Source organism: Rhinichthys klamathensis, unplaced genomic scaffold, assembly GCF_029890125.1.
Source record: "Rhinichthys klamathensis goyatoka isolate OS25496 unplaced genomic scaffold, OSU_Roscu_1.1 h1tg000035l_1, whole genome shotgun sequence".
NCBI classification, from domain to species: Eukaryota; Metazoa; Chordata; class Actinopteri; order Cypriniformes; family Leuciscidae; genus Rhinichthys; species Rhinichthys klamathensis.
Genome location: NW_026606583.1, coordinates 1,779,688 through 1,794,232, shown reverse-complemented (window position 1 = coordinate 1,794,232; position 14,545 = coordinate 1,779,688). Strand labels below are relative to the sequence as shown.

Genomic DNA, 14,545 nt, shown 5'->3' with positions numbered 1-14,545 from the left:
CCTAGCAGCTTCCAGTTGTCCTGGGCTAGAATTGGTGTTAACACCTTTTCTTGGTGGTTGCTCGCCTGGGCGGAGGAATATTGTCTTCTGCGTGTAATGTTTTGCTAGAACAGGTGGCAACTTATTGGTCATGTTACGCTTGCCTTCTAATGCTAAAGCCAAACATTGCAGTACTTGGTCATGGCGCCAAGTAAACCGACCTTGGCTAAGAGCCACCTTACATCCTGTCAAAATGTGCCTTAATGTGGCAGGTGATGAACACAAAGGACAAGAGGGATCCTCTCCTACCCAGAGGTTTAGGTTCTGCGGTGATGGGAGAACATCATATGTTGACCTAATAAGGAAACTGATCCTACTCTCTTCCATTGACCAAAGGTCTTGCCAGCCCATCTTACGTTGTTCCACACTCTCCCATCTCATCCACTCTCCCTGCTTGGCCTGTGAAATGGCCTTTATACACCTCATCCTCTCCTCCTGCTGTCGCACCTCGTTGACTACCAGCTTCCTCCTTTGAGCTGGGCCTGCCTTGTGCCATTTAGGAGGAGCTAAACTGAGCCCAAAACCCCCTCTTCCATGCTGTACCTGTCCCACGATATCCCTAATTTGAAGGGCAGCCTTTGCCTCTACTACAGATTTCTTTGCTGACCACTTTCTACCAGTTTTTAACGCAGGGGCTGCCTCCCTTACACATCTGTCGCGTGACTCTACTAAGGTCATTTCCAGTCTGACCTTGGCACACTTGAACTCCTCAGTTAAAGCAGAGACTGGCAGCTGCAATATTCCTTTACTATAAAGTCCTACTCTGCTGAGGCAGCGTGGAACTCCCAACCATTTCCTGATGTATGAACTTACCAACGCTTCCAGCTTATCCACTGTTGTCAAAGAAACCTCGTACACGGTCAGTGGCCACAGCAACCTCGGCAGTAGACCAAACTGAAAGCACCAGAGTTTTAGTTTACCAGGTAGAGCACAGCTGTTTATGCTCTTCAACCCTTCCACTGCTTGTCGTCTAACTTCTCCCACCCGAACTGTGTCCTTTAGATCCCCATCGTACCATCTCCCAAGACTCTTCACTGGCTTCTCAGAAACTGTTGGTATTGCCTCACCATTAATGAAGAATGTTTTATCTACTACCTTTCCTTTAACTATCGAGATGCTCCTTGATTTAGAGGGCTTAAATTTCATTCGTGCCCATTCAATATTATCTGTTAACTTCCCCAATAACCGATTAGTGCAGGCTACTGTTGTAGTCATGGTTGTCATGTCATCCATGTATGCTCTGATTGGTGGTAGTCGCATCCCAGAAGCCAAGCGCTCTCCTCCTACTACCCATCTTGATGCCCTCATGATTACTTCCATCGCCATGGTAAAAGCCAGTGGAGAAATGGTGCATCCTGCCATTATTCCAACCTCTAGGCATTGCCATGCAGTGCTGAATTTTGGAGTTGAGAAACTGAATTGCAAATCTCCAAAATAGGCTTTCACTAAATTTGTTATTGACATTGGTACTCTGAAAAAATCAAATGCTGCCCAAAGAAGCTCATGTGGCACTGAACCATATGCATTAGCCAAATCCAGGAATGTCACATGGAGCTCCTTCCTCTCCTTTTTAGCTGACTGAATTCGTTGCCAGATAACATTGATGTGTTCTAAGCATCCTGAGAATCCTGGAATACCCGCTTTTCGAACTGAGGTGTCAATGAAGCCATTCTTTAACAGGTAGGTGGACAATCTCTGGGCAATAATGCTGAAGAAAATCTTACCCTCAACGTTTAATAGTGAGATAGGACGAAACGGACTGATGCTTGTAGCATCTTTTTCTTTAGGTATAAAGACTCCACCTGCTCTGCGCCATGCTCTAGGTACAACCTGTTTTTCCCATGCCACTTTTATCAATTTCCACAGAATTCGCAGAACTCCTGAAGCACTCTTGTACACTCTGTACGGAACTCCATTAGGCCCTGGAGATGATGAAGCCCTTGCCTTTCTCACAGCCTGCTCTACCTCTTTCCACTTAGGTGCACAGACCTCCATTTGGTATTCTGGTGGGTTGATAGGTGGTATGTCTGATGGAATTGACATAGGCTCATGCCTTTTTGCATCTGTATGCGTGTCCTCCAAATATCTCTCTAGCTCAATCCTAGATGTTTTTAAAGTGCCATTCTTCTCACTGGTGAATAACTTCTTTACGAATTTGAATGGGTCTTTATAGAAATTAGCCCTCGCACGTTCCTTCTTTTGTAGCGTTTCCGTAGGCGCTCAGCTCTGCGTAATGTTGCCAGCTTATCTTTTATGGCCCTTTGTAGGAGATTGAGTCCCTCCTTCTGACTTTGTTCTGCTCTTTTCCATTGCTTCCTCAGCTGTCTCCTTTCTCTAACTAACCCTTCAATTTTCTGCTGCCGTCTAGACATTCCAGGAGTAGTTTGTACTTTTTCCTTCCTTTTTTCCACACCAAACCTCTCACTTCCATATGCGTAAATGATGTCCCCAAATTTATCCAGCTTCTTTTCAACTGTACCAGTTAATCTTTCCAATGCAAAGCATAGATCTGTGTTTACCGTGTCCCATGCACTTTTCTCACAAGCTCTTGGCCATCTAACTCCAGGCCTATGCCCGTTGAGGTTCTTTTCTCTCTTATGCTGGTTAGCCTGACCGGGTTCACAAGTATGAATATGTTCATCACTAACTGTGCAAGCCCTCCTTTCGTCAATGACAGGGGTGCTGATATCCTGCGAGCTGTGGTTTGCTTCCTGTCGCTGGATTTCATTCGACTGACTTGACTGACTTCGTAAGAAGTACTGATCAATGCGAGGCCCTTGTCCCTTCTCCCTCAAGCATTTCATTTTGCCTTGATGAACCTTCAAACCCCTGACCGTTGTCACCTTGCTCCAGCCACAGACACAAACTTGGAGTTCAATGACTTTACTTACTGCAGATCTTGAACTAGTCTTACTCTCCATACTCATATCCGTTTCCATTCCTAAGTCGTTAACCATGTTGTCCAACATTGAGTCATCTTCCGCCCCCGCTCTCGCAGACTCTAGGGGTATTTTTCTCTTTAATTTCTCAGAAGCCTTGGGCGGGTGTCTCCAGCATCCTGTAAACACGGAGCTGGATACTGCCGACAAGGGTAGCTAACCCTTACCAGCCCCATTGGGGTCTCTTTCCTCCTGTCAGCTGTCTCTCCAGGCTGTCACAAGGTCTTTCCCTGGTTGCCAGCAGCACTATTCACCGCAGTCACTGGATGTATCCAGATCTTCATGATTTCCATTACACGAGAGTAGATGTTAAAACTTCATGCTGATTTGTACTCGGCTTTCGCCAAGATAAGCAAAACTAAGACGTAGCTTTACAGTAAACTATGTTTCTCCATCCATTTACGCTTCTTTCCATAAGGTAGTGTGACTGCCCTTCTGTCCGGCGTTAACGGCAGCAGTGTACTTGGCGCGTTAGCGCACGCGACGGCTGCAACTACAGGACCAGCACGACAACCGTCTGGATTGAACCGAGTTGGGGACATCTCTAGGGTCTTCAAGTGGGCACCTTCCGTCCTCAGTGTTTCGTCGACTAGCCCACGACACCTCAAGAGGGCTCGACAGTGACTCTGGCGTCCCAGAGTCACCCCCCTCCGTCCCCCACTCAACTCAGCCCAGCTTACTGACCTCTACATCCCTCCTGCTGCTGAGACCTAACCACAATATCACAATCTCTCCGCGACCCAACCATACGCGCCAACCCGTTGACTAAGGCTGTCGAGCCCCACTGGTGCGTTAATATGCAGTTTCAGTGGACAACGGTTCCGTATGGCATACCACCTACCGCAAAACACAATATCTACCCAACCACCCGTCATTCACGCAATATCCACAGGAATGTATACAAACAAACCAACAGACTCTTCAAGTTTTAAAGAACTCTACGAAACCGTAGCGTGGCGGCCTGTACACAGCCAGCTAGAATCTTTCCGTCTCAACCACAGCCAGTTGCTGCTCCTTTCTGCTGCTTCAGATAAGTTCTTTACTGTGCGACGCAACTCTTGGCCACTGAATCCGACGTCTCTGAGGAACCGGGTTGTAGAGTGTGCCACAAAACCTCGACAACCCACTTCCACTGGATAAACCTGGACTCTCCATCCTCGCTGTTCTGCTTCAGTGGCCAGATGAGCATACCGCAGTTTCTTCCTCTCATATGCCTCATCTACCGCATCCTCCCATGGCACTGTTAACTCTATCAGTTGAACAATGCGTGCTGATCCAGACCACAAAACAATATCTGGTCGTAGGTTAGTGGTGGCAATCTCAGGTGGAAAAATAAGCCGTTGGTCAAGATCAGCCAGCATCTTCCAGTCCCTAGCAGCTTCCAGTTGCTTCCAACTTCCACAAATAATATTTCACACTTAATTTACATTTTACAGCTTGATTGCGAATGATGCACAATATTCTGTGATATTGAAATATTGAAATATTCTGTGGAATTGTTGATTGTAAAGGGAAATTATGGCACAAGTGAGGGAGAGGTGTAATTTGTGTAAAACATCGTTTTTTTTGTTCATATTTCATAATTTTTGAACAAGTAGTCATTATAAATTATTAACAATTAATGAGTAATAATAAGTATTAAATTGTAATTAGTATTATATTATAGAATTGGTCAAATAATTAGTATTAATTCATATTTTGATTATGGTTTTTCCTTTTTTAAGATTAAAAACAAGTCTTAACAAGGGTAAAACTATTAAATCTACACATAAAAGACATTTGACAAGTAGAAAAAATTAAAGTTTTATTCTGACCTTCATGTGACAAAAAGTAGTGAAATCAACCTAACATAAAAATGGAATTAATATAAAAGTGCCTGAAGTTGATCATTAGTGAGTGTATGTTTATGTTAACAGAATAAGGAATCATTAGAGATACAGATAAGGCCAGAACTCTGCAGTCAGCCAGTGGTAACAGTAAAGAATAGCTAATTGTGGAAGTTCCACTAAAGTTTTCTACAGGCTGACAATATGACACTCTGATGGATGGGCATATACAGTAATAAGTTTGTTAAAAAACAATGTTTTTCTGTGTTTTTACTGTATGTCTCTCTCTCTCTCTGTCTGCAGGCCTTTGTAAAGTGTCACTTTGACTATGACCCCAGTCATGACAACCTGATCCCCTGTAAAGAAGCTGGACTCAAATTTAGCAGTGGAGACATCCTTCAGATCTTCAACCAGGAGGACCCTAACTGGTGGCAGGTGTGTGTGTGTGTGAATATTTGCCCCTTAAAGGGGTGGTTCAGGATTTTGGACATCGGACCTCATTTCCAAGTTAGCCTGGGTGTTATTTATCAGTGGAGACAGTTTTCAAAAATTTTCATCCAGTCGTTCCAGTTGCATAGTTCGCCGGTGCTAGGCTAGCGCGAGTCAACGGTAACTGCTAGCCTGCCATTAAAAACAGTTTTACCCACTCCACAGCACACCAAAAGCAAATAAATTATAACGCCAGACTATCGATGTAAATGTCTGTTAAGATAATAATGTTAAAAATCAAACTACTCTTGCATCTCTCAATGATCGCAATACATTTACAGGAACTAGTTTCTCAGCAGCGGCGGAATTTTACTTTGCTCCGGTTAGTAGTACTGCACCGAAAAGTAAACACAGAACCGAAGCGCACTACAGTCGGGACTACCTGCACTACCTCTCTCTACCTCTCTCTCTCACTACCTCTCTCGGTTGCCTAGGTAACTTAATATCACTTACATCGGCATTTACATCGATAGTCTGGCGTTATAATTTATTTGCTTTTGGTGTACTGTGGAGTGGGTAAAACTGTTTTTAATGGCAGGCTAGCAGTTACTGGTGAGCCTAGCCTAGCACCGGTGAACTATGCAACTGGAAGGACTGGATGAATTTTTTTGAAAACTGTCTCCACTGATAAATAACACCCAGGCTAACTTGGAAATGAGGTCCAATGTCCAAAATCCTGAGCCACCCCTTTAAGCTCTGTATGTTGGTCTTACCTTGAGTCTGGTTTCACCTGTAGGCGTGTCACCTGGAAGGAGGCAGTGCAGGCCTGATCCCCAGTCAGCTGCTTGAGGAGAAGAGAAAAGCTTTTGTCAAGAGAGACCTGGAGCTCACTAGCACAGGTAGGACACAGGCCACTACAGAGTAGGGATATGTAGTGGAGTATTTATTGTGTGGAAGTTTGATGATTTCTGAGCGATCATGTGACACAGAAGTCTATAGTAATGATGACAAGTAAAGACCAAAGACTAGTAAAGAGTAATGATGCTGAAAATTCAGCTTTGCCGTCACATAAATAAATAAATTACCTTTTAAAATATATTTAAATAGAATACAGTTCTTTTCATTTGTAATTATATTTCACAATGTTACTCTTTTTATAATATACAGTGCTGGTCAGAATTTGTAGCCCCCTCGGTAAATATGATCAAACATGGCTATAAAAAAATGTATCTGCATTGTTAATCCTTTTGATATTTTATTTTTAAAAAAACTTTCATTGAAGTAAAATAATTGAAAGTGGGGGGGAAAAACACATTATGAAATAAATGTTTTTCTCCAAAACACGTTGGGAACAATTATTTGCCCCCCTTATATTAAAAACTTTTTGCAACCTCCTTTTCCCAAGCTCTGAGATTCCCAGATCCATGCTGGCGCTTCTTCTCTTCAGTTCAGCCCACTCATTTTCTATAGGGTTCAGGTCTGGGACTGGGATTGCTATTGCAGATGCTTGGTTTTGTGCTCAGTGACCCATTTATGTTTTGATTTTAATGTTTGTTTTTGGATCACTGTCCTGTTGGAAGATCCAAACATGGCCCGTTATAAGATTTCTAGCTGTCAGGTTTTGATTTTTTATCTATTGGTATTTGATCGAATCCATGATGCCATGTATCTGAACAAGATGTCCAGGACCTCTGGCAGAAAATTAAAAAAGGGATAAAGGGATAAAAAAAAGTACCTCATGTGTAAAATGAAATACTCTGCTGTATCTTTAATGCTGTGGGCCTAATTTTCTGCCAGAGGTCCTGGACATCTTGTTCAGAAACGTGGCATCATGGATTCGATCAAATACTAACAGATAAAAAATCAAAACCTGACAACCTCTGCTAGAAATTTTATAATAGGTCACTGAGCACAAAACCAAGCATCTGCAATGGCCATCCCAGTCCCCAGACCTGAACCCTATAGAATGAGTGGGCTGAACTGAAGAGAAGAAGCGCCGACACGGATCTGGGAATCTGCAGGATCTGGAGAGAGTCTGTATGGAGGAATGATCTCTGATCTCATGTCAGGTGTTCTCCAAACTCATCAGGCATTATAGGAGAAAACTCAGAGCTGCTATTTTGGAAAAAGGAGGTTTCAAAAAGTATTTAATAAAAGGGGGCAAATAATTGTTCCCAATGTGTTTTGGAGAAAACCGTTTATTTCATAATGTGATTTTCCCCCACTTTCAATTATTTTACTTCAATAAAAGTTTAGATTTTTGCTTCTTTTAAAAAAAAAAAAAATATCAAAAGGATAAACAATGCAGATTTATTTTTACAGCCATCTTTGATAATATTTACCAAGGGGGCTAATAATTCTGACCAGCACTGTATATTATCACATTCAGCTTATGACTTGTGATTGTTTTACGTGTATGTTTACATAAAATGTAGCTGCCAAAAAATGTCCAATGACTCTATCATGGTTTGTTACCCCTATAAAGCCTACTGTATCATATTTCATACATGAATTTCTAAAACTGGTTGTACACAATCTTCTCCATGCCTTCTGTCATCTGACTGATATAGTTGATACTTTTTTTTCTTAGCAAGTAATAGACCTTTTATTGTAATTATAAAAATGCCCACCTTTAGGTTGTGCTCTTTTTGCTGTGAAACCTTTAATCATTTTTATAAAGTAAATGCAAGATTAACTTTTATATTATATACTTCAAGATTTACTGGACTTAAGCAACTTAAGTTCACTTGATTATCCATGCAAAATTTTTAGAAAAATAGTGCTAAAATGGAATTATCATTGTTTTGCACTGCATTATATGTTTTGCCACAATTAAAACTACAGAGCTTTGTTCATAAAACATTTAAACATAATCTTAGAAAGGACATTTTTTGCAAGATATTGAGTGACAACTGATGTTTATATGGATTTTATGTACGTAGTCTGCAAAACTGTTATAAAGATCTCATTAATACATGCTAAAGCTGTAAGAATGTCATATTACATTATATCTCCATATAAATAACATCTGCATCAACATGCTCAGTTTGGACCTATGAATAAAAGGTGTTTCTTTCCTCCTCGATCATGAGCTCCATATTCTCATGATATCATAAATTATGAAAAGTAGGACAATAATATCTTTCCATAGACTGCCCCTAACATGGCTTCAAAAGTAAAGACTTTAAATCCTCTGCTAACAGCCTGGGACGACACTAAACTGAGAGTAGCGCCCCCTGGGGGAAGATCAACAGCAGAGTGCTCTGGTGGTGATTATTAATAGGCCATTATTTATTCATCCACATATCGTTCCAAAACTGTATTCCGTTATTTTTCTGTGTGCACTTGGTTATTACATTAGAGCGAACTGAAAGGTTTGATAAGTATGGCCTGAGGTTAAATGTGTTGGACTCCTGCACTAGACAGGAGTCATGCTGTGTGTGTCTATACTACCAGGATGTGTGCTGATGTCCGCAGGGGCTCTGTGTGCAGGGATGGGGGGTAAGAAGAAGAAGAAGATGATGTACTTGACCACCAAGAACGCTGGTAAAGACGACTGCTCCATCCGTCCAGTGCAACGGATGCGCATGTGTCATACTCTTGATCTCGGTTGTGCTTGTTGTTGTTGTTGAAGTCAGTTCTAGAAGTCTGTTTCAAGCTAAAATCATTTGATGATGAGTTTGCTGTCAGTTCCATTTCAGGGAAGGTGCTTCAGGTTCATAAACGGAAATGCATTTGTTTACTCAAAGAAAATGAGAACTACGGTACATGGAACCTCAATAAAGCTGAACTGGAACTGACAAGTAATGAATATGCATATAGCGACTAAATCAGACTAACAAAAGATGAGATGTTTTCACTTTTCCAGAGTTCGACCGGCACGAGTTGAGGATCTACGAGGAAGTGGCCAAGGTGCCGCCATTCCGCAGGAAGACGCTGGTCCTGATTGGAGCTCAGGGAGTGGGACGCCGTAGCTTGAAAAATAAGATTTTGGTGTCGGACCCGCATCGTTATGGAACCACAACACCCTGTCAGTGCATATTTATAATTTTGATTCAATATTTATCTATTAAATAAATCATAAATACATTTTAAATGTATTTAAAACCCTCATGTCGTTCTAAACCCAGAAGACTTTCGTTCATCTTCTGAACTGTCACGTTGTGGGTTTAGTGTCTTGTTCCTTGTTCTTGTCTGTCTTGTGATTCCCTGATTGTCATGTGATCCTGCCATGTGTCTTGTCATTTGTTAATTGTCTGATCATTGTTCACATGTGTTCCTTGTCTTGTAATTAGTCTGTGTTTGCCCTGTGTCTTTATCTAGTATTGAATTTTTCTTATCTTTTATTTGTGTTTCCAGGTTTCCTGTTGCTGTTGTTGTTCTTGTTTCTGTTTCATGCCTTGCCATAAGTTTGATTATGTTTTGAGTTGCATTTGGGTTCTCAACCAGCTTGGCTCCAGTGGATTCATTCGTGACATGAACACAGATGAAGATCTTTTTAATGAAATCTTAGAGATTTCTGTCCCTGCACTGAAAGTCTATTCACCCAAAACTCAGATCTAAATTAAATCTGCTTCAGCAATCATGTCTCTTCAGAACACTTGGATTGGAAACCGCTTGGTTATTTTACGATCCCTTTACGAATGTTTTGAAGAATAAGCATTTTTGGTGAATACACTTTCAATGGAGGGATAGAAATCTCTCAGATTTCGTAAAAAAAAAAAATCTTCATTTGATTTTTCCGTAGATGAATGAAAGTCTTATGGGTTTGGAACGACATGAGAGTGATTGATAACAGAATTTAAATTTTTGGGTGCCTATCCCTTTAAGTTGGCTTTATGTTGGATGGAATAAAGGTTCTGTCACATTTACTGTTCCGCCAAGCTACTGGGTTTTAAAGTCACTTCTGTGTGAGCTGTGCTTCATACAGTTCATACACTACTGATAATGGACCTTTAATGCTCACGAAATTTTATTAATGTGACCACAATTTTATTATTATTTGTAATTATTATTAAAGCAATAATTTACCAGTTACACGACCATATCAAAAACAAACAACCGTCCAAAAATACACTTAATATTAGCTGAATACTAGGAAATAAAATATACTGTTTGGCATAAATCAGATGATTTGCACTGCTAATATTAACCTGACCCTTTTTGTCCCTGTGGACAGACACATCTCGTAAACCCAAGGTGGATGAGAAGGAGGGGCAGATGTACCTGTTTATGTCTCGCAGCGAGATGGAAGCTGACATTAAATGTGGCCGGTTTCTGGAGCACGGGGAGTACGATGCAAACCTGTATGGCACCAAGATCGACTCCATCCATGAGGTCGTGGACTCCGGCAAGATTTGCATTCTGGATGTCAATCCGCAGGTGCCCTTTGAAATGTTCTATATCCTATTTACAATGACTGTTCACAGGAGCAAAATACAACTAATGCATGATGCTGATTGTATCAAGCACTTACAAGCTTTCCAGCAATGCAAATAAATATTACATTTATACAGTTATCACCCCATTTAATATACTTTTCATTGCATACATTCTTCTCCTACAGGCACTCAAAGTTCTGCGAACAGCCGAGTTTCTTCCATATGTGGTGTTCATTGAAGCCCCAAACTTTGAGGTTCTGAAAGACATGAACAGATCTGCCATCGAGGCTGGTGTTGTGACTAAACAGATGACGGTAATTCCTTTCTTTAAAGTTTTTTGCATAACAGCAGTCTATGTGGGCTAAACTGTGGATTATTTATCATTGCTTTGGCACAAAATGCATGCAATGACTAGTTTTTCTTTTTTAAATTACAATTCTCTTCTCACTTAAACACAACCACCGCCTAAACTCTATGTAGGCCAATTTGCACGTTTACATACTCTTTTCAAAATGGTTAAACTTAAGTTAAAAACTTAACATAATACAAAACTGAACAAGACAGTCATTTGCTACATTTCTACAAGAATACCATATAGAAATATATTCCAAATCTAAAAATCAAATGCTATCAAAACAATTAGATGTATACACAGGTGTTAAGTCTTTCAATTTCATCACCATCTATACCAAAGGGAAAAACTTTTGAACTCTAATGTTAACATGGACATACTGCAGTGAATTATAAACAATAGAGAACTGTCATTCTTGTTTAAAAAAAATAATACTTTTTTTTATAATAGCAAACATTGTCTAGTGCAACCTGTTGTTAGCGTTTTTGAGGTTTTACGAGTATTAAAGTGTCTTTGTTGGATGAAAGTCTTTGCTAGTGTTATGGAAAAATGAGTTGATTTGAGACATGTATAAAGTGTTTTGGTAGATTTAGTGCATTTTGGATGTGAACTGCTGTGCCAAGAAGAGAACTGTGCGAGAAGTTTTGAAAAAGTTACTCAAGTATGTGTCCTAGCGATTTAAAAAAAGCCCTGTAATTCTTAGTTCCCTCAATGTTGACTATATTAGTGTCTCTCTAGGACTCAGAACTCAAACGGACGGTGGACGAGAGCGAAAGGATCCAGAGGGCGTACAGTCACTATTTTGACCTGAGCATTGTGAACGATAACCTTGACGGAGCGTACCGCAGCCTCAAGAGGGCGCTGGACAGACTCAATACAGACCACCAGTGGGTTCCTGTCAGCTGGGTCTTCTGAGAGCAATTCACCAGTTGGGTTCTTCTCACAGTGGCTAGAGTCTAGTTACCTGCTGTAATCTATATGAACTTGCCTGTTCTTTAGATTTTTGCACAGAAAATCATGACAATACAAAGCTAGTTTATTATTTTGTAAAAAAAAAAAAAAAAACTGACCTGATCTGTATATCTGTATTTGTTTTAAAGGAGTTCTGTACAGTGCTGTATGTTTGTTATTCCTGTTAGAGTAGGGCTGTATATTTGTATAGAAACTGTAGAATATGTATTAGCACCCTACGTTACAATGAAGATATTCAGAATCATGTTGGATATATCAATGCTATATGATTACGTAGTGTTTTGCAGGGATTGTTTAGTTTTGATGTATTATTAGCAGAATTGAAGAGTGTTTTGGCGTGTTTACGGTTGTGTCATATTCTCCTGCATGTTCTGATTTGTGTCTTTTCTTGTAACATTTGTTAGTATAAAATCGATTTCGGTTCAAAAAACAACATATCTCACAAAATATGTCAGTTGAAATGGATTAGACTGTGTGCATTATAAAAGGTTAAAATTTTATTATTCCATTCCAAGACTTCTAGAATACTTCACTGTGACTAATCAATCGCAGCGTTCTGCAGTCATATATTTTTCTATAATGACTTAAAACTATATAATTGACAGTTGCCCCAGGAAAGTGATTTCCTACAGATGTACTAGATTCACTGTGTCTCTTGTATCACTCCACACACTCTTTCTTCTCACATAATAAAAGAATATCAACTCAAATCAATAGTTCATGTCCATTTGTTTATTTGGCGAGTAGGCTACTAATGTAATCTAATAATAATTAGGGTTTGCGAAAATGCTGGGCATATGCATCACAATGAGGAAATTAAATACTATTACTATTCATTGAAAATGTATTTGATGAAATAACCACAGATTAATGTGACTTAAAAGCTAGTTTCATTTAATTATGATTAATTTAATAATAATTTAAAAAAAAAAACAGGTTCAGCAAGTATACAAAACAGCGTAATTGCGTACATGAATGAGTGTACAGGTTTGACAATACTTGTGAGGTCCAAAATGTCCTCACTAATATAGCCTAAGCTACTGAAACCTGTTGAACACAGACTGAGCTGGACCTCACTAGTTAAAAAGGCTTATGAATCGGCCAAATCAGGTTTCTAATTTAGATTAAGTATTTTGCACAGGATTCGGTCAGGTTTTTAGTGGCCTCATTTATAAAATGTGTGTTTGCACAGATTTGAACTTGGAGTTTGTGTACGTTTGTCAACGTTCATATAGAAACAGTCTTTGACGTGGAAAAGTGCTTGGCACCACGCCAGGTTCTAAGAGATGTAGGCCTACGCACTTTTTTTTCTGTGGCAGAGTCGGAGTATCGCAGGTAGGCTATTTGAAAATCTAAGCAATTCTTGCCGCTCGACGTTCTCAATTTATTTTGACGTTGACTGTAATCTTTTATTTTAATGACATTAATTAGTCGGCGACTCGGCGTTAAGGCGGAGATTTGAAAATTGCAGCTGCGCACAATTTCAAGATAATTTGCGATATAGAGCTGGTAAGTCCCGCCCATCCGTAAAACTCCAAGTGGACCTCTAGGTTGAAAAAGCGTCAATGCAAGTGAATGAGAGAAAATAATTATTTTCTGATCCCGTTTGAATTGTGCCATGAATGTGAACATATGTTGTCTGTGAATTTTTTATATAATTTCTCATGTAACGAGTTTGACAGTATATTGATTCTTTGGCTAGCAGTTGTGGAATAAACATAACGAGAAAGACTTCACGCCGCATATGTGACGTCACCGCATAACACATTTTCCCTTCACAAATCACTGTGCGATAATCTAAGGAATTAGATCGAGATGCCTGTGTGTTTTGAACCCAAATGTCACCATGAAGTGCACCAAAGACACAGGCATGTTTAGCGGGATCCCTGTGCTAGTGGTGGTGACGTATATCAAACGCGTCGAAAGCAGCGAAGAGTTGTAGTCCACAAAGTGCTCTCACACAAAGTCTAACAGTATGAAAATTTTACCCGCTAAATTGTAGTATTCTTTACACGAAAAATTATATAAAAAATTAACAGACAACATATGTTCACATTCATTGCAAAATTCAAACGGGATTAGAAAATAATTATTTTCTCTCATTCACTTGCATTGACGATTTTTCAACCTAGAGGTCCAGCGGGGTAAACGGAAGGGGCGGGACTTACCAGCTCTATAGATTTCACTACCCAGCCCACTTTTATCTTTTGGGGACAAATTTGCCGGTTTTTCTTTGTTGTACAAATTCAGAAAGTTTTAGTTAGGGTTAAATGGGTAAGCAATGTTTTTCATAAACACTGTTTGTTATTCTAGTTGAAACTCTTTTCACACCCTGATAGCAAACAATTAGCCTATAAATATAAAAAATGCAAAAATTGGCCTATCTTCTGTGTAAGTCACAGGACCAAAACATTTTTCGTCCAAAATCGGTCTAAATGCGATGATGCCATTTCCTACCTGCCTGTCAACGTGTATTTAATACAAACCTCCACACACCATGCAGAGTTTTGCTTCAACCCTAATCAAACACACCTGAACAAGCCAATCAAGGTGTGTCGGAGCAAAACTCTGCAGGACAGGCTCTCCAGGACCGACGATGACCACCCC

At 40.0% G+C, this 14,545-nt stretch overlaps 1 protein-coding gene across 3 annotated transcripts in view; it reads left to right on the top strand.

Annotated features, from left to right (window-relative positions):
• The window catches only part of mpp2b (MAGUK p55 scaffold protein 2b), a 46,391-nt gene extending 33,759 nt beyond the window's left edge, over positions 1 to 12,632 (top strand). For 2 of the 3 annotated variants that reach the window (XM_056245838.1, XM_056245836.1), the window contains exons 6-12: positions 5,108 to 5,239; positions 6,030 to 6,132; positions 8,711 to 8,779; positions 9,102 to 9,263; positions 10,413 to 10,615; positions 10,800 to 10,928; positions 11,705 to 12,632. In XM_056245838.1, the coding sequence (XP_056101813.1) occupies positions 5,108 to 5,239; positions 6,030 to 6,132; positions 8,711 to 8,779; positions 9,102 to 9,263; positions 10,413 to 10,615; positions 10,800 to 10,928; positions 11,705 to 11,881 (975 nt within the window). In that variant the 3' untranslated portion in view covers positions 11,882 to 12,632. The remainder of the gene's footprint in view (positions 1 to 5,107; positions 5,240 to 6,029; positions 6,133 to 8,710; positions 8,780 to 9,101; positions 9,264 to 10,412; positions 10,616 to 10,799; positions 10,929 to 11,704) is intronic. The other variant, XM_056245837.1, reaches the window with a different exon arrangement.
• The last annotated feature ends 1,913 nt before the right edge of the window (positions 12,633 to 14,545 follow it).